At 52.1% G+C, this 20198-nt stretch overlaps 1 protein-coding gene across 1 annotated transcript; it reads left to right on the forward strand.

Moving 5' to 3' along the window:
* The first annotated feature begins 2161 nt into the window (after nucleotides 1-2161).
* Nucleotides 2162-13872, forward strand: Ccdc34 (coiled-coil domain containing 34). Its single transcript, XM_003464995.4, has 6 exons — nucleotides 2162-2535; nucleotides 4909-5041; nucleotides 6822-6929; nucleotides 12258-12416; nucleotides 12862-13003; nucleotides 13365-13872. Exons 1-6 carry the CDS (start codon nucleotides 2180-2182, stop codon nucleotides 13583-13585), a joined length of 1119 nt encoding a protein of 372 aa, XP_003465043.3. The 5' UTR covers nucleotides 2162-2179; the 3' UTR covers nucleotides 13586-13872.
* Nucleotides 13873-20198: the final 6326 nt, after the last annotated feature.

Here is a 20198-nt window from a genome sequence, read left to right on the forward strand (position 1 = left end):
GGTGGTGTACACCTGTGATCCCAGCACTCAGGGCTGAGGCAGGAGGGTTTCTATGAGTTTGAGCCCAGCCAGAGCTATGCAGCAAGTTCAAGGCCAGTCTGAATTACACATGGAGACCCTGTCTCCAAAACTTTGACTGCCAGGCATGGCGGTGCACTCCTGTAATTCCATTACTAAGGAGGCTGAGGCAGAAGGATCTTTGCAAGTTCGAGACCACCCTGGGCTACAAAGTGAGCTCAGCCTGAACTTCCTGAACTGCATGCATATCAAGACCCTGTCCCAAAAAGACAAAAATTAAGAGACTCATGTATGCACCTGAGTAGAGTTCTACCTGTCTTGATGCTGGCTGCTCAGCCACTGTAGGAAGGGTGCAGTACGAGACCACAGGACTCACCCATGTTTGGGGCCAGCACCGGGTACCTGCTTTAGCCCTTCGGGCTTCAGTATCAATGCAGGTGACACCATTGTTGGCCATGGTGACCTTGAAGCATCAAAGAAAGGGCATCTGTTGTCTAGTAAATATTGTAATGAGGAAAACAAGTGTGACACTAGACCCAAATGGGAAAGCTTGGGAATTTAAGTGGCACTGTTCACCATCAGGCCCTCAGGTCCCGAGCTGGAAGCCTTGAGGATTAATGAGGTAAATGGCTGAGGCAGATTCTTTTCCCGGTTTATAGAGGAGTAAGGCTTGAAACAGTTTATTTGGGTGAATCTATCAAATCGAACCACTGATTCAAGTCCAAATCTGTTTACACTAAAACCTGTATTTTTTTCCTGCTGAACCCCAGTTCAGTTATATCTATCAGAAACTTGCCTCAGAACCCCTCTCCTCTTTTAACAGTACTAGGGATCAAACCTCCTGGGTTTTCACAATGAACTATAGTCCCAGAGATTTATTTTAAATTTTGAGACAGGGTCTTAAGTTGCCCAAAATGAGTTTGAATTTACAATCCTCCAGCCTCAGCCTCAGAGTGCTGGGATCGCAAGCATGTGCCCACAAGGTCTGCTACAAGCTTTTCTCTAGGGGAAGCCTTAAAGGAGCCGGGTCCCTTTGATATTATCACTAACCCTAGAGATGTTCTAATGGAAGTTTTTAACTGGACTGGTCCCTGCTGAATAACTGGGAGAGAGTAAAACACTGTCAGTTTTGGCTCAGGGATTTAGCTCAGTGGCATAAGCGACTGCTTGGCAAGTGTAAGGTTGTCCAGTTTGACCCACAGTACCAAAAAAAAAAAAAAAAAAAAAAAAAAAGACAAAAAGCCTGTCAGTTTTGATTTATTTTATTACTCTTGGATCGTTCCAATTTTCTTCCATTGTTTCTACTGAAATTTTAATAAAATACTCCGTTCAAGTAGTGTCTTTTTTTCTCCCTCTGGCTGAGGATTGGATCCGGGGCCGTGGCACATGCTAGGCAAGTGTTCTGACGCTGAGCTACAGCTACGGTGTCTCATTTCATTAAAGCTTCAGCTTGTTCTGTCCTTGGTTGCTACTGTTTCTACCCTGATTGTCCGAAGCTAAATTTGGAAGACTTAAATTTAATCAAAGACTCTGTCACTCTTCCATCAGTAACCAGTTTTGTGTGCTGCTTTGCCACTGTCCAATTCAACTTCTCAATATTTCTACCACGAGCTGACACCGTGAACTAGACAAAAGCCTTGTTGGTGTAAAACGACACAATTTTGTCAGCATGGTTAAACATCCGTCGCCCTTCTCTTGTTATCTTTATTCCCTTCCCAACTCTGAAAAGCGTCCCCATGATTCCCCCCACCCCCAATTTTTTTCTTTACTCACAAAATGCATATGGCGGCATATTTCAAATGTGATTTTTTTTTTTCCTCCCCAAAAGAGCGAGGGACACAAGGGCATCACCTGCCCCGGGGGCTTGTCACAGGAGGACCCCTGAGTTGAGGCCCAAACACGCTCAGACCACGCCGTTGTCTCAGAAGAGCGAGGCACGCGCTCCTGGGCACACAAAAAACACTCACACTCGCGTCCACGTCGCCGGCGGGGACAGGACCTCGGGACGGAGGCGCAGCCCAGAAACGGCGGGGTAGCGGGGGGACGCTACTCTCTGCCGCCCGAAGCGAAGCCTCGCGGCGTCCAGGCGTCGCCATGGCGATGTGGCCTACGGCGGCCCGGATTGGCCAGGCGCGGCGCGCGGGGCCCGCCGGGAAGGGGCATGGCCGCTGCCGTCAGCGCTACCGGTTTGAACGCGGGCGCGATGGAGGCGGCGGGACGGTGTCGGGTGGCGTCGCCCCTTCGCCGTATCCGCTCCTCTGCCACCCCCGGGCCTGGCTCGGGCGCCAGCCTCGGCCTCAGCTCACCCGCCCAGGACCTGGCGGTGGGGAGCTCGCCCTCCCCGCCCCCAAGCTACAGCGACTCCACCCTGTCGCTGCTGTCGCCCCTCGGCCGCCCGGGCTTCCCGTTCGACGACGGCGAGGACTACGACGATGAGGACCACAGCGAGGACTACGACGGCGAGGACAGCGACGGCGAGGACGAGGCAGGCGACGTGGAGGCGCCGGGCCGCGGCAGGTAAACTGAGGCCGGGGCCGCGTCCCAAGGCCCTTCTGTACCTGTGATCTCTCTGCGGGCCTCCCTGCACCCGGGACCAGTCCTATCCACACACAACCAGGATTCTTGGTCAGTTTTGTTTTGTTTGGGATTTTTGGTTTTTTGAAAAAGGGTTTTTTGAAAACATTGTAGTCGTCTGGTTTCCAACTCGCGGTGATCCTCCAGCCTCAGCCTCCAGGGTGCTGGGATTATAGCAATATCTGTACATGGCAGGAGCTCCGTTAGTGTAGGGCACTCATAGGAGAGGGAAGGAAGGGGAGGCTGAATCCTATGAAGTGATGGAGTCCATGCTTACAAGCGTAAGCTTTTCAAAGACGGGCAGAAATAAGCACATGAGTGGGATTGGAGATCAGGAAGGCACTGGTCCACGGAGTGGTAGCCACAGGGAGAGGTCCTGGGCTTCAGGAGTCCTTCGTCTGAGCCTTTCTAGAGAGAGTCTTCAGTTCTGAAAGAATCCCGGCTACTTTTAAAGTGCATTTCAGGGACTTGGAGAAGCTTTACATATGAACATGGTTGGACAGCCTGAAGGGTACAGAGCCAGCTATGAGGAACTTGCGTGAGCTTCTGAGCCAACAGCTGCAGCCTTGTGGGACAGAACTAAATGTGTTACTGTGTGACCATGCAGTGTGCCTGTGTCTCGATTCCCCAAAGCCCTGGTCAGTGCCCTGGGCAGAAGTCACCTTCCTTACCCCATCCCTGAATCAGGGCTCTAGGAGGTGGCTTAGCAGAGATGAGAGGAACTTGCAGACCTTGTGGTGGCTGGTGCGGATGCGTGATGCTTGGTAAATATGTGTTGCTGAATCCCTTACTGCCTCCCTGAGAAGGGAGCCTAATGCCAATGCCTCAGAGCCTTGCTCACAGTCCCCTCCTCTCAGCAAATGCCCTGACTCCTCCCTGCTCCTGAGCTTTGGTGCCCAGCTGCTGGGGGTGAGGGAAGGGCAGGGCAGGGTCACAGCTCACATTGGGGCTCACATTGTTTGGGGCTGCCAGCAGTCCTTGGTGGGAGCAGGGCGTGAGTTGTATGGGCCTGGTGTCTTCTCTCCAGCCTCAGGCACTTGGTTGGTGTTCTTGGCACAGATTGGGCTATGGCCACACAGGTGAGCTTGCTAGCTGAGCGCCTGGCCTGCGGAGTGGTTGGAATTCGGAGTCTGGAGCTCAAGATGGAGGTCTGGTCGGAAGTTACTGAGCTAGCCTGCTTCACCTGGAGTACAAATCAGGGCTGGGGGAATAGATGAGAGCACTGACTCAGTTACTTTTCTGTAGTTGCTGGGACAAAACACCCGACACTCAACATGAAGGAAGGAAAGGTTTATTCAGCTCACAGTGTGTGGAGGTTTCAGTCCCTAATCGGCCAGCTCCATGACAGGGTGGCACATGGTACAGGGTCAGCAGTTCGTGGCAGCAGAAGCAGCAAATGCAACAAGAGCAAAATAGGAGGATGGAGAGAAGACTCCCTCAGTCCCTCATATTGTAGCAAGCTACTTGCCCCAGGGCAGGTATAACCACTCACACCCATAAGGCCAGCATTGGGCCTCGAATCAATCACAAACTCCAGAAGCCTGCCCCTGTGACTAGGAGGCTTTTGGGGGAACAGCCAGACACAAACCCTAACAGGCATTCTAGCCCAGCATGACAGTGCATGCCTGGAATCCTGGCATTCTGGGAGGCAGAGGCAGGAAGATCTCAAGTTCAAATCCAGCCTTTCTCAAAATACAAAAGGCTTAGGGATAGAGCTCAGTACAAAAGCCCTGAGTTTATCTCTAATACAGGGAAGAACAAGAAGGAAAGCAGAAATAAGACATGGGCAGTGTCTCTTTCCCACTAGAATAGAAATTCCACAAGGACATGAGTGAATGAGTGAATAGCAGCAGTGGGAAAAAATGAAGAGAGTGAATTTTTAAGGTAGAAAAACTTGTGCAGAGCAGCCATGAGGCAGTTGCTTGCCACAAGGGCCAACCTGTGTGATAAGCGCTTTGCAGTGTTCTGTGGGGCTGACAGCCTCGCTTTCTGATGCTGATTGGGAGGCTTTTGCCTCTTAAATTTATTTGCTTACTTTTGAGCTAGGGTCTCACTTTGTATTTTAGGCTGGTCTGTAACTTTCTCTGGAGTCCAGGCTGGCCTCCACACTGTGGCAATCCTCCTGCATCAGCCCCCTGAGTGCTGGGATTACAGACGTGCACTGCAGGGCCCAGCCTAGTACTATGCCATGTGGAGCTAAATACACAGCCAGCTGTATAATGGAGCCACCCAATGGGCTTCCTCCTCAGGGTCTGTCAGGCCCACAACCTGGTAAAGCTCGCAGTGGTTGAAACGCCTGCCTTCTCTTTCGGGCAGCTCCGACCCCGAAGAGGGGCAGGAAGAGTGGGCGGCAGCGCGTGTGGCCAACGGGCACCTGACCCCGTGGGAGCTGTGGTTCGTGGGCAAAGAGAAGGAAGAGCGTGAGCGGCTGCAGCGCCGTGCACTGGAGGTGAGGAAGAGGCTGCTCCGAGAGCCATGGGGGAGGGGGCTGAGCCACATTTGGGTGCGTGCGCGGGCATGCTCTATGGGAACTCCACCCCCCACGGTCTTAGCGGACTGTCTTCCATGCTCCTGCCCTGTGGACTAAGCAGCAAACCCATCACCCCACGCTGCTGCGCCCCTACTCTGAGCCTCCCCAGAGCCCTCAACTGCAGGTGCCGAGGTCCTGAGGTCCTGGGGGAGGTGAGGTGGTGTTGCTGAGATGTAGCTCCAGGCTACATCGACTTCATGGCCCTCTGAACACTGCGTGCAGCTGCTGGGAATCCGGCTTGGTTCCCTGCGTACCTCCGGGGCAGACCTGCGCATGGGCTGGGCAGTGTTCAGAGGGGGACGCAGCTGGCACGGGGGCCACATGCATGCCTGTCATTCTACCACAAGTGAGGCTGAGGCGGGAGGGTCACCGTGAGTCAAGGTCAGTCTGGTCTGTATAGGAAGTTCAAGGCCAGCCTGAACCTCAGAGACACCAACAAGGAATTGAGACTGTGAGCTTAGATCCTGAGCTTCAAGGTACCACATTGCACAAATGTAGTTGTTGCTAGGTTCTAAATAGCAAATCGTAAGAGCACACAACGCACAAAGGTTACTATGAGGGGCTGTGGACAGCACAGGAGTGCCCACAAGGACTCGGGTCTTGTCACCACAGAGACCTGTGGAGACAGAATGTACCCGCCCACCTCCATCTAGTTCCCTCCCAGGTCTCCCTGAGCACAGGGTCTAGTCCCCTCTAGTAACTGTGCCCCACTGGCCATGAACTCACTAGGTAAACCAGACTGACCTCAAGCCCACGGTGACCCTCCTGCCTCAGCCTCATTTGTGTTGGAATGATCGGCCTGTGTCTTTGTCTCTTTCCTGTCACTGTTTTCTCACTTCATGGAGTTCAGTGTTGGGCTTAAAAAAACTTTCTTCCCTATAGAGGGAATTGGCATGGCACCCTCATTTCCTGTGCCCCATTCCCGGCCCCGCAGCCGTGGCCTCCCAGACCCTCTCTTCCCAGGACCATGATAGGGTGGGATTGACGTCCATTCCCAACTCTGGGTGTTCCTGCTCCTGGCCTGTCCTCTTCTCCCTTCCCTCCCTCCCCTCCTGTCTTCCACAAGGTGCAAAAGGGAAGCAGCTGATGAAGCACCAGGCTCTGCAGGCTCCCGGGGCTGCACCCAGGCCCTCGCTGGCTCCCCACAGGTGCTTGTTGGAGGAGGCACCGTCTCCTGGACTTGTGGGGTACAGGTGTCAGCGCTGGGCAGTGAGTTCAGGACAGAGGGCCTGCAGTGCAGCCCCGGGCCCCAGCACCAAGTCGAGAAGTGGTCCTGGGCCCGGTCCTGGATCACCTGGGCCGGGCAGCACAGGGAAGTGGGAGGGGCACGGCTCCCCCTGCCAGCTCCCTGCGACTCAGCCCGAGTAACAGTGGTGCCCCAGGCATCACTGGGCCTCCGGAAGAAGCACCCCAGCCTGGCTGCCCCAGCTGGAGAGGGTGGAATAAGCTGCGGTGGGACGGCGCTGTGTCCTCTGCCCCAGCAGCTGTAAAATCAGGGAGAAAACTGCAGAGTGACTCTTTCTGGGTCTCCCTCAGCGGAAATGGGTTCAGGGTTTTACTGGGGGCTGTGTTCAAGTGCCGTCCTTCAGCATCGCTCTGGGACAGGGCTCCCCAGTCCACTCCGTGAAGCTTGGCCCCATGGAGAGAGCGCTTGGGTGCATGTGTTAAGTGATGTCTTTTGTTTCACGCAAACCCACAGGAGTTGAGTGAACAGCTGGAGAGGCGGAGGGCGAGCGAGGAGTGGGAGCGGAGGAAGGTGGCAGCAGCGGAGAAGCGCCGGGAGTGGCTGCGGGGCAAGGACGCACAGGTGAGGCCCCACAGCCCACGGGCCCCTGCCCCAGCCGCCCGGCTCCTCTCGTGGCCTGCAGTGCTCAGTGTGAAGCTTCTTTCCCTGCCCACTGTGGCCATCCCCTCCACTCGGCTCCCTGTTCTCCCCATGGTGCCCACAGCACCAGTGCCAGCACAGTCCTTGAGCCCTGGGAGTTTCAGCCCCCGTGGTGCCCCTATGCCCACGGCCCCCTTTCCTCGCCCACCACATCACCACACTCCTTCTGGTCCCACACTTGGCACAGGTACGCAGGTCCCCCAGACTCTCCAGCGCCCTGTGTGGCTTCTCAGCCACTCTGAGACCCCAGAAGTGCCTCAGCCCTCTCCCTCCCAACCCCCTGGGGTCTCCCGGCCAGGCTCCTCCTTCCGAGGGAGGAGTCACCTGACAGCCCCAGTGCCTCTGGTCCCTCTGTCCCTGGCAGTGCGTCCCTCCAGAATGTGCAGCAGACCCCAGGGCTCCCTGGCTCCATGCCATGTCCCTCTCCGTGGAGAATCACAAGAGGAAAACACATCCATTTTGACAGGAAAATAAGCACGGGCTGGTGACGGAGGGGAGTGTACCTTTGCTCTTTATTTTTGGTGTTGCTGAGATTCCAGCCCAGGGCCTTGCATGTGCTGGGCTGGTTCTGCACCTGCGAGCTGAACCCAGCCTGCAATTCCTGGGGTTTCCCAGATGGGAACAGATTTGCTGCAGGCTTCACTTCTGCCTCGCATGGCCCGGACCCAGGGTCCCGGTGTTGCTGAGACCCTGGGAGAGTACTACTGTTTCTGTGTCTCTGTCTCTCTCTCTCTCACACACACACTGGGGTACTGGGGTTGAACCCAGAGCTGTCACTGCGTCCCCAGTTGTTGGTTTTAGTTTTTATTAGGAGCCGGGGTCTCATTAAGTCACAGTCCTCCTGCCTCAGCCTCCCAGAGTGCTGAGGTCATGGGCAGGCGCTGCACATTGAGGCTGAGAGCCATAAAGCAGAACACAAATCTGCCAAGTCCTCTCCTCCGCCCCCTTGGCGTGGGTGCTGTTCCTCCTGGTAGGAAAGGTCCAGCAGGGGACCCAGGACAGGTGCCGTCTATTTAGTGCAGGGAGATCTGACCCAGGTCTTGAGGGGAAAAAAGGTGTCTTTTGGAGCACACGTGGCTTCACCCTTTTGCAGGATCAGGGCTGGCCCAAGGCTGTGGCTTTTTCCTCTTCGGCCAGGATCAGGTTTCTCCCGAGGGCCAGCCCTTCCCCTCTGGCTACAGACACCTGCCCCATTTACCCCCACATCCACCAAACTCACCCTGGGTCCCCACAAAAGCCCTGACGGAGAATCCACCCTGGTGAGCTCCAAGGTTCCTCACCACCTGCTGCAGCTCCTGGGCTCTTATGACAGATGCTGTCTCTCGTCGCCCCTCTCTCGCTGTGTCACAGATCAATTTATTTTCTAGATATTTTTGAACAGCACTAATACATATTTTGCCAAAAAGCCCTTTGTATTAATGTTATGCTGAGATTTACAATGAAGTCATCTTGTGTGTGTCTTTTTGAGATCAGGTCTCACTATGCCATTCCGCTGGCCTTCAGCTCTCTGTGTAGCCCAGGCTGGCCTTGAACTCACAGCAATCCTCCTGCCTCAGCCTCCCAAGAGCTGGGATAAAAGATGTGTACCACCGCCATGCCCAGCTCAACCCATGAAGTCATTTTTAATTCTCAAAACACAGCTGCAGTCCCTGCATGAAGACCATGCCCAGACCGGCCTGGTGTGGCAGGGGTGGTGTCTGTGCAAGAGCGGGAGCAGCCTGCCAGGCAAGGATCCTCTCCCCACTGTCAGAGCCCAGAAGCCCTGCGAGGGCAGCCCTGTGACCCATGTCCACCCTGTTTGCCCTGTATTCTGAGCCCTTCTGGACATGTCGGTCCCCTCTGGTGTCCTCTCAGTCCCACCATCCCTCTATCCACTGCTGGTAGGCACAGTTGGGGGAGCTGGATTTGGGGTAGAAGTTGCTCTGACCACTTGAGGGCCAGGCTCTGGGCCCGTGGCCAGCCTGAGTTTGCCTCTGCACTGTGCTGGGTCCCACTCTGTCCAGGGCCCCGGGGCAACAGCATTGCTGGCTACACATGGTTCTCTCCTATTAGCAGGGCCACGGTGCATCTCTACAGCAAGTGTCGCCCAGGTCTGTCAGGGTGCCGGATCAGAGTGCCAGCCAGGGGTGGCCAGCAGCGAGGGCTTTTCCCTGACCCTGAACACAGGAAGGCATGACACAGCACTGACCTTCCTATAGGCCCATCTGCCTGGCCCTCATCTGGCTTCGTCTGGACACCTGTGTCGCTGGTGTCTCCTTGCAAGAGTGCTGGTCCTTTTGGACTTGGGGTTCATCCTTCCAGCTACCCTGAAACTGCATTTCCCTTGAAAAGCCCTACTTCTGGGCAGGGTGGGGACTCTGGCCAACAGCTTCCTGGCTGTTTCTGCATCTCTTGTGGTATTGACTTTCCAGGTTTTGTTTTGCATTGGTTTAAGTCTCTCGTCTTGTTTCTTGAGACAGAGTTAACTTTGTAGTCAGGCTTGTCTTGAACACTATATATAGCCTAGGCTGGCCTTGAACTGGTAGTGATCCTCCTGCCTCAGCCTCCTGTGTGCTGGCATCACAGACTGGGGACACCATGCTGACCATGGTTTCTTTGCTCATTTTTTAAAAGTGGTTTTGTAGCTCAGGGGCAGAGGAATTCTTAGCATTCATGAGGTCCCGTGGAGTACACATGAAGTTCTAGATTCAAGCCTCAGCGCCCACTCCAAAGATATAAGAATTGTTTTCTTTTTTTTTTCTTTCTTTCTTTTTTTTTTTTTTTTGTCTTTTTCGTTTTTATCGGTACCAGGGATCAAACTCACGACTGCCTGCTTGCCAGGCAGGAGCTTATGCTGCTGAGCTAAATCCCCAGCCCCCTGAATTGTTTTCTTTTGAGGATGGAGTCTCACTCTGCTGTCCAGGCTGGCCTCGAACTCCTGCCTCAAAGGATGGTCTCTTCCCAGAGCAGCAGGCCGGGAGACACACACCGCTGTGTCAGCTCTGAGTTAATCTCGTGTGTGTCTGTCGCTTTTCTTTGCTATTGGCTGTGCTGAGCGTGTGCCCCAGCCCCTACCCACTGGACGAGTGCTCACCCCTCAGCAGCACAGCCAGGCTGCCCTCCCTCATCAAACACATGTACCACAGAAATTTCACAGCATTTCTTAATAGTGTTTTTAAAGAGCAGAAGTTTTGCATTGTGAGGATGTTCTGTGTTTCAATTCTTTGGTTTTATAACTCGTGGCTTCTGTGTCTTTATTGAAAAAGGATTTGTCCACCCCGAATGTGGATATTCTCCTTGTTTCTGAGTAGGGGCTGGGGATTTAGCTCAGCGGCATAAGCACCTGCCTTGCAAGCAGGCAGTCATGAGTTCGATCCCTGGTACCGATAAAAAAAAAAAAAAAAAAGAGAAGTTGGATAGCACTAGCTTTGCTCCGTCTGGGTTTGGGGTTTATCTTAATGAATGGTGTGAATTGGGGGTCAGAGCTCACATGTTTGGCACAGACAGCCGGCGATTCCAACAGCTGATTGGGAAGAGACTCCTTTGATTAAAGTCAAGGGGCCACCGTGTGGTGCGCTGTCTGCGGGTTCTGTAATCCTCACTGGTCATGGCCTGTAGAGCACTGGCTTGGTACTAGACTTTCTTAATTCTGTAATGTTTGCTTCTTAACGTCAGCCAGCGTAGACGAGCCGGCTCCTGTCTCCTGCTTCAGACCCTTTGTGCCCCGTGTCTCTCATGGCAGGGTGGGGCCCACCTGTGCAGTGTGAGATACCCACGTGGGTAATTTTGGGGGAAACTGCTATTTTAGTAGCATCAGATTTAAGCATCTCTAAACATGGTCGCCCTCCTTATTATGTATGTCTTAGTTTCACCAGGGCGTGATGGTACCGTAGTCTCCATCCCTGAGGATTTCATGGCTAGGGGCCGAGGACAATTATCTCTCTCTGTTCCTGATGTTATCTTTTCATGCCTGGTTTTCATGTCAGTATAATAACTAGTGTCTTAAAATGAGCTTGGATGTGTCCCTTTTTCTGTGTTTTCTACCATAATTTAATAGTTGTGTGATAAAATCTCCCAGAAGCTATCAGAGACTGCGGCTTGCATGAGAAAGCTTTTACTTTGGAGTTGTTTTTGTGAGTAGGTAATTGCTCCAATACTGTGTCTTCTTCAGTTAATTTTGGGAAGGGAGTATTTTAAGGAGTTTGGCATTTCACTTAAGTTGTTTTTTTTTAAGCAATTTCTCCTCTCATTTTATGTCTGCATGACCTATAGCTCTTGGGGACGCGCAGTGTGACCTTGGAGAGATCACCCCATCTCTGCCTGTCTCTGCTTCTGTGTAAAACAGGGTGATCTTAGTGCTGTCCTCGCTGGGCATGGTGGCACCCACTTGCAATCCCAGCACTAGGGAGGCTGAAACAGGAAGATTGCTGTGAGTGCGAGACCAGCCTGGATACCTGGTGAGGCTGTGTCTCAGAAAACAAAAATTAAAGAGTAAGTGCGCTTTCCTCTTTCCTGCGAGCCCATCGCCACCCACCTTTGTGGGGTGTGTGGAGCAATAGCAGGGTGCTTGGCACACAGCAGGCAGGACCGGGGCCCCATGTGTGCTCTTCCTCCTGCTATCTGGCTCCTGCCTGGGCCCTGTGCTCCATCCCCCCCACACACACACAGTTCGTCCTGACCCTGCCGAGCGGCACAGTATCCCTTGGGGTCAGCCCTTGGTTCAGTGGGGGTGAGGCCTGAGGGCTTGGGGGTTCTTGGCCTGCAGTCCCCGGGGCAGCCGGGTGGCCCCAAGCAAGGAATCTGTAGCCCAGCGGGGTGACCGCATCGCCATGACCCTTCTTTGTGGACAATGTGGGCATTGCAGTCACGCCTGTGTGCTCTGGGGCCCGCCAGACTCAGCCACCTGCAGTGGCACTGTCCAGCGTCCACCGTGCAGGCTGCCTGCCGGCTCAGGCACACACTCAGTCTTAGCAGGTCTCAGAGTGAGGGGCGTTAAGACCAGGATGGTGGACTCTACTTCTGCGCACTGATTGCCGTAGCAAGGCTGTGTTGAGCTCCTGCTGTTTCTGCAGCATCGTGCAGGCAGGGAGCGAGATCTTTGCCTTCACAGGAGGCCGCTGTCTGATTTGCTGAAGTGTTGCTCCAGCTGCAGTAGGGCTGCCCACTTGAGGAGCCGATAGAGGCTCAGACATTATTGTACACAACTGTCTGTCTTTGCTTACCTGAGGATAATCGCAGTCTTTCCAGTAACACGCCCCGTTTTCATTTAAGAAAAGGAAAGAAAGAGAGCAAAAAATAAGTAAAGAAATGGAGGAGAAGGCAGCAAAGGAGCTGGAGAAAGAACAGTTGCAAGAAAAAGCAAAAGAAAAATACCAAGAGTGGTTAAAGAAAAAAAACGCCCAAGAGTGTGAGAAGAAGAGGAAGGAGAAGGTATAGCAGCTTTGTGAAGGTGCCGGTGCTTGGCCATGGGGTGGAATGGGACCCTGGGACCCTGGGCGTGTCTCTGCATGAAACACACACGGGTGAGCTCTCCACTGGGTTCCCTTGCAGGGCCAGTAAGTTGGGGTCAGCGTGTTTCTCAGTGATGGCTTTTATTTCCAGGTGTGTTCTTACCTGCCCATATGGTAGACACTTTACATAAACTTCCCTCCCTTTTAAACAGCAAGGCCTTTGCTGTCAGGCTCTGCTGTGTGGCTGTGCGCAGAGGGGCCGTCCTAGCCACACACCTGGCCACCTCTGCTTTTGCTCACAAATGAGAGAACTCTGCCTCGGGCTCCGGCCAGTAAGCCGCAGGGTGGGAGACGCAGGGAGCTGCCAGGGGAACTCTGGCCGGGGTCTGCTGTAGCCGGAAATGCTTTGGCCTTATCCTTGTAAGGAGAAGGAAAAACAGCGGCAAGCCGAGTTACAGGAGAAGAAGGAAATCGCCGAGAGGAGGTTTAAGGAGTGGTTGGAAAACGCGAAGAACAAGCCTCGCCCGCCCGTGAAGAGCTACGGCTATGCCAACGGGCGGCTCACAGGTACGTGGGGGACCCGGGCCGCTGGACGCATCCTGGTGGACAGGGCGGGAAACGTTGCTTTTCTGTCAGGTGATTTTCCTGGGAGATAGAAACACATCGCTTTGCTAAGGAGGCACTCCAGGCCTTACCCAGCGCTGTGAGTTATGTACATACCTTATGTGTTTAGTGTTTCTTTTAATACCAATTGCAGTATTTAGTATTTTTGAAAAGTACCATTTCTGAAAATGCTCAGGATTTCAGGTTTGGCTGATTCTCAGTGATACTTTGCCTTTTTGACATTTAACCTTTTCCCTCACACTAGTGATTTCTTTGACTGAAGATACCTTTTTCCTGTTTTGCTCTGCATGTTTGCTGCCTATAGGATTCTACAGTGGAAATTCCTACCCAGAGCCAGCCTTCTGCAACCCTGTCCCCTGGAAGCCGATCCACGCACCCCCGCCACGGGAAGCCAAGCCTCTTTCGGAGCAGAGAAGCAAGAGGCCCGCGGGGACCCGGCCGCTCCCGGTGGCATCCTCATCACTGACGGCTCGCAGGAGCAGGAGCAGCCTGTGCCTGGGGTCCACATGCAGAGCCCAGAGATAGCAGTGAGGATGCCCGTTTCCTCCAAACTGCTGGATTCTGAAATCCAGGACCGTTGTGCTCTGCGGCTTGGTGTGTTGGCGCTGACTGTTGACCCGTCCCTGTGCTCGCTGACCGGCCATGGAGCCCTCGGACGGAGGAGTTTCCTGCCAGTGGCTGTTTATCCCCATTGGGGTTGACTTGGCACAGTGCTCTGCGAAACACGGGACCACAGAACTGGCGGCCGTGCCGGTGTTTAGCTTGTATTCAGTCTGCACGGCCCTATCAGTAAAATCAGCTTTTCCGTGTTCTCTCATGGTGTGTTATTTATGTTTATGCATATAATTAGATGAAGGTTAACTTGTTGGAGCAAGCATTTCGGAATTACGTGATCATTTACGTGATTAGAAGCCCAAAGTAATCCAAACCAGGCTTTGTTGACGTTTTCAGAATATCTTTCCATGCAGGTTCTTGTAGTTTAAAAATCATGAGCTGAATGCCTGTCTTCCCAGAAGCTGGGGAGGCCTGTGGCTCTCATGGGAGAATCTCAGGGTCTGGGCACCAGGTCCTAGATTGGGGGGGGGGGTGTGAAATCTCCATGTGTTTGCTGTACTTTGTCAAAACACTTGGAGACTTATTGGTCTGCTAGCTTTGAAATTAGCTACAATATTCTTTGTAATAAAAATGTTAAAAACTAGATTTTATTTTGGGGAAGTTGAGTCAGATCTTACTAAGAAATATGTATGACATGTACAGTGTTGTAGTCAGGGGTCATGCGGAGAACAATTAGAATTAGGACACAGAATTTATAATACTATTTTATGATGTCACTCAGAGTTAACACAAAAAAGTGCAGGAAATCTGCCCGTAACACCAAAGACATAGAATATTTAGCCAAGCCCAGCAATGTCCTACGTGAGTTTAGATGAAGACCCAGAGCTGATGACAATGCCTCCCTCAAGTCCAGCTGGAAGTCTAGAGCCCACGAGAAGTATTCATGCCAGTCTGCTTTATGAATCTGCTGGGAAGGCCCAAAGGTCAGCAGTGGAAGCTAGAAAGTCTATGCCAGCTAGGAGAAGGAGCTGTGCTGGTAGGTTGAGGGTTCTATGCTGAAGCCAAGAAGTCACACAACAAAGACCAGGGCTGCCCTGAGAAGTACCACAGCCATCCTCAGCGATGGAGGCCCTGAGCTCCTCTGATGATAAGAATAGTCGAGTACATGCCAGGAAGCCAGCATGACGAGTTTGTCCTGGAGATTAAACAGCACACATCTTTTCCCTCCAGAGACAGGAACCAATGCTCGATGTGAGGACCAGAGCTCCCCGAAAGTGAACCACAGCCATTCTCACCAGCAAGGACCCGAGCTCCTCTAACGACAATGGTTGAACTCACATTGGGGAAGCTAGTAATGACGAGCTCTCCAAGAGAACCAATGGTTCAGAGCAGCAACACTTAGACCCACAATGGCGCACTCTTCTCCACATTCCTCTTAGGCTAGCAACTGTCCTCAGGTGGAACATCCATGTTCAGCACCATGGTGATTTAATGCAGCTGGTGTTAAGTCTGACCACCAGTTTCTAATACATAACGAAATAGTAACTGAAATGGGTACTATAGAGCACTCTGCTTCTTTGTTACATTTTATGTCTGTATCAACTTTGGAAAGGTCTTTTTTAGAGAAGGATCAACAGATGAAAAACTTCATTGAAAAGTGATTCTGCTGGGTGTGATGGTGCATACCTGTAATCTCAGCAGTTGGGAGGCTGAGACAGGATTGCTGCGAGTTTGAGGCCAGTGTGTAACACACAATAAGACCCTGCCTTAAAAAAGTAAATAAAGTGATTGCCATGTAGAAAATAAACCCCATGCTTTTGCTGGGTGAATCCTCTGCTGAGTTCCAGGAGACGGGGAGGGGAGGCGTTGGGGAGAGGAGAAGCAGCAGCAGCATCTTGGGGTGCTGAGGTCACCAAGAGCCAGGACAGCGCATGGCGGCAGGGCCAGGGGAGGCAGCTGACTCCGACATGTCTGTCGCTCTGTGTCTGTGTGTGTATGTGTGCACATAGCTGGATGTGGATGGTCAGGCCCCTTCTCGGAGTCACACACCCTCCCCTCCAGCCCCGTTGAGCAGCTGGCCTTTCTGTAAGGGGCCGTCACCAGGTGTCCACGAGGTTAACTTCATTCTGAGAGGAAAGAAGCCTGGCTCCCAGCACTGTGGAGGCCAAGGCAGGAGGGTCACCAGGAGTCCAAGGCCAGCCCAGGCTGCATAGTAAGACACTGTCTTAAAACAGAAAAAAGAAAGAGAATAGTTTTTGGAAATTTAGGTATTCTGAGAACTACTGGGGCTGTTTAAGAAATTTTGTGTTAATTTGGAATGATTTAGGTAACTAGAATTTCAATTTTATAATAGATATAATTTTAGTTTTATAATAGAAAATAAACGATGAAATTATTTAATGAATAGTAATGTCAATTTAATGTTGGGAAGTTGACTTTAGTATTAGTTTACAAGTGAATTACTGATGCTCTATTAAATGGTATGGAATTAAAATACTCTAATTTAACAAATCCCAACTGGCCTAAAACTTGCACAAAAAAAAAAAAATAATGAAATCATGGAAAGCCAAGAGTGTCTGTGACTAACAGGTCAGTTACTTCTCAGGGTGTAGCTACCAGATAGTGAAATGCTCCCCACTTGCAAAAACGGAAGCTGTTGTTTAAACAGCCAGGCCTGAGGATGTCCACCTGTCACTGTAGCCCTCAGGAGGCTGAGGCAGGAGCACCAGTGGGCTGCCTAGTAAGTTTCAGGCCAGGCTACACACATAGTGAGATCCTGTCTCAAAACAGTAGCACAAAATCCATTCTGAGATGCTGCGTACTGGTAGTAAACCATTTACCGCTGGTACCTGCGGGCTCACGGGGTCCAGTGGCTTTTCAAGGCCCCGCACTACAGAAGGACCCTAATAGTACTGTGTTCACCAGGAACCCAGCAGCCCCACAGCCTTCGGGACCTGGCTGGGGACAGGCGGCCGGACAGAGGCACAGGTGCAATGGAGTCCTCTATGTGTGGCCCTGGGACGACGGCCCCCCGAGAGCAGAGGCTCCTAAGAAGCCGCTCACAGGCAGAGGGGAGCCCCAGCTCCAGGCCGAAGCAGACAGCCTGGGACAGCTTGGGGAGGGTGCCAATCTAGCCGCTCGTCCTCCACCTCAGGCCCCTCACGGCCACCAGGTCACACGTGAGGACCCAGCGCCTTGCAGGGTAGGGAAGGGTTTTGGATGATTGGAAACTGGAAGCTCGATGGCACCTGTGCGAGCAGTGGATGGTCGGGCCGGGGATGACCGTTACCGTGATGAGCGTTAGTACACTCGGTGTTCTCAGCGCCTGTGGTGTACCTCCATCTTAGGGTTCTGCCAGTTTTCACTTGATCTTTTAGAACTTCCTTTGTTTTAGGACCAGAAATGGAACTCAGGGCCTCGATTTGGCCAGGCAGGAGCTATGCTGCTGAGCGGCAGCCCCTGCCCTCGGATCACTAGAAGTCAGTTTTGTCTGTGGTTTTTTTTTTTTTTTTTTTCCTGCCATGCAAATGTATAGAGTTTACCATCCTCCTTCTCCTCCTCCTCACTCACCTCGCCCAGACCCTGTGACCCCCTTCTAGACAAGGCTGCTTGTTCAGGGTACCTGGTGCCTCGTTCACCATGGGGAGTCAGTACAAGTACAGAGCACATCTTCACGTGACTTTGTGTGTGTGTGTGTGTGTGTGAGAGAGAGAGAGAGAGAGAGAGAATCTTACTATGCAGTTCAGGCGGGCCTTGAGCTCACTTTGTAGCCCAGGCTGGTCTCAAACTCGCAACGATCCTCCTGTCTCAGCCTCCCGACTGCTGGGATTACAGGAATGCATCACTTTGCCAGCCAGCCCACCCTTTACTATTTTTATAGAATGTCTTGTTCTGCCCTCTGAATTTTAGCATGTCGTTTGAAATGCTGTTTTCAGCAGTCCACGCATTCCATGCATATGCTCCGCAGTGGGGTGTGGGTGCGGGGATAGCGAGTCTTCGTTTCCTACCTTGTCCCTCCGCCATCCCTGGCTCCTTCTGCGCGGCTCAGTCTCCCTACTGACTATTACCTGTCTTTATCTTGCTCTTTGTCTATAAGAGATTCTTAGCTGTGTCAGAGAAGACCACGTCACACTTGAGGAGAAAGGGGCTTCTCTGGGAGTGACAGACTCCGTGCCATTAGCTGTGACAGCTGGGATCCCAGGTCAGGAAGCAGAGGAGGCTCCGTCCAAAACCAGGGATCTCGCTGCTCTGGACCCGCACTGTTCTTTCCCCAGCCAGCGCCCTGGGGTCCTTAAATCCCCACCCATTTGCACGCTGTGCTGTGGAATAGCTTTGAAGCTGAAGACCTGAATTAGCCACCTTCTTTCACAGCATTCCAGGACACACTGAGCTCTCACAAAACCCCGCTCTTGTTATTTCAGGTGGTTCCAGTCTGTTATTCTTGCATAAAGATGCTGAGGTTCTTCCAAGAGAGAGTCAAAGAAAAATTTAGCAGTAAAACAGATTAAAGGGGCCTTGAGTATAAGGGTCCTGTCACCCAGTGAAAGAGGGGTTTGGCGAGGCCCAATCGTAAAAGGATTTTCGTAGAAAGTTTCAAGAGCTTATTATCTCTGTTCTCACCCACCAGAAAGCAGCATAGAGAAACTTAATTGCTGGTTAGAGCAGAAGTGGGTTTCAAAATACCTAGCAAAGCACCATGTGGATAGTACACATGTGTAACTGTGGGTTAGTAGTGAAAGAAAGGGAAATATTTGTGATATATTGGAGCAATGGGGATTCTCTTGTAATTCTTTCTTTGGCCCGTGAAACCTTCCTACGAAATACTGAAGAACAGGATGCAAAAAAACCCAGGTTCATAGCGTCTGCTTAGGGTGACATAAGCCTATGAGAAGCAGAAAGGACCAAACTAACTTTTAGCAAAGTTGATTTCAACTCCAAATTAAAACAGCTGAAGCCATATAGACACACCTCAGCCGAGCTCCATGGAGAATGACAGGAAATCACAGCTGGAGATGTGGCCCATGTTCGGCCCACGCTCAACCTGGTTTGAGCATCTCCGAAAAGAATTTAAGAAGAATCTTAGTTAGGTCCCTCCCTCCTTCCTGTCCTACCTCTTTCCTTCCCTCCCTCTGTACCACGGATTGAACCTGTACAGAAAGTGGCCCTCGCCCCGATGTGTATCCCTTCTTCTTCTTCTTCTTTGTTGTTCTATTTTAAAGAAAAAATCAGGAAAATCAAAAAGCAAACCAACCTAAAAAAAGTAAACAAGACAACAACAAAACCAATAGCTACGTATGTTTTCAAAACAAGGTGACAGGATTTTAACAATGGCTGTCACACTGCCCAATGTTATCTTCAAAATAGCTGCTGAGGTTACCAGATACAGGAATAAAACAAAACAGTGACATGGAACAAAACACTGGATCTCAAAAACAAGACAGGAGGACACCCCACAGCTGACACAGTGCACACTGCCAGCCTCCAGGCAGATGCCCAGACTGCCTGCCCCAGGCCTGCAGAGTCAATCAAACAACAAAGCACAGAACTCCTCCCTTCCCCTCAGTACCTGTCACCCCACTCTGAGTGCTCTGAATCAGCCAGGTGCTTATGAGGCTGGGAGAGGGGAGTGTGCTTGTGGTTTCCTGGCCCGCACATGGCTGGCTCCTGGGAAGGTGAGATTCCCTGTATCCCTTCTTATTCTTTATTTTGAGACAGGTCTCATTAAGCCCTCAGGTTGGCCCAGGCTGGGCTTGAACTTGCAGTCCTCTTGCCTCAGCCTCCCAGAGTGTTGGCAATGCAGGTTTGTGCCCCAGGCTCGGCTGGCGCAGGTGCTTTTGGAGCTCGAGGCATACTTGGATACGCTTTTGCTGGTGAGGCGCCAGTGGAAAAGTCCGAAGGTGCAAGTGAGGGTCGTGAATCCTTCAGCCCAACAGAATGCATGCTTTGAAATTACAATGGGATCCCAGAGGCCCCAGATTCCATGCAAACCCGACCCAGAAGTGGCCCTCGCTGTGTGGAGAGGCAGGAAGTAACTGCTGGGCCTCTGGGTCCTCTGAGCTGTCCTCGGGTGCCCAAGATACTCACGTTCCTGCTGCCACCACAGTGAAAACCTTCTAACTTTAGCAACTGGGTGCCAAAGGGTCTGGCCTCACTCATAGAGTGGAACTAGGCCAAGAATCATCACCACTGTAGTCCCACAAAACACAGCCTGTAAACAAGGCAAAGGAGACGGAATTGTCTGCAGGCACCTAGCTGCCCTCCAAAGGTGGTGCAGGGATCTCCATGGAACACCAAGACCTGGAAATGATCCAAACACCCATCAGCAGACCAAGGGAGAACACATTTTTGTGTATCACATGGTAAAATACTACCCAGCTGTGAAGATGGAGCCACGGCATGAGCAGACACAGAATAATTACAATGAGCAAAATGGGCCAGGCTGGAGGCTTGCACACACCGAAAAGTTTTATCTGTGTACCTCCCTGGAAAACAAGGCAATCTATGCTGACGAGATGCAGTTATTGCTTGGGGATGATGGCATGGGCTGGGTGGGGACATTCCAAAGGAGGAATGATGAGACGCT

The sequence above is a fragment of the Cavia porcellus genome, unplaced genomic scaffold (genome assembly GCF_034190915.1).
Source record: "Cavia porcellus strain 051 isolate PalLab524CR breed Dunkin Hartley unplaced genomic scaffold, mCavPor4.1 scaffold_9, whole genome shotgun sequence".
NCBI classification, from domain to species: Eukaryota; Metazoa; Chordata; class Mammalia; order Rodentia; family Caviidae; genus Cavia; species Cavia porcellus.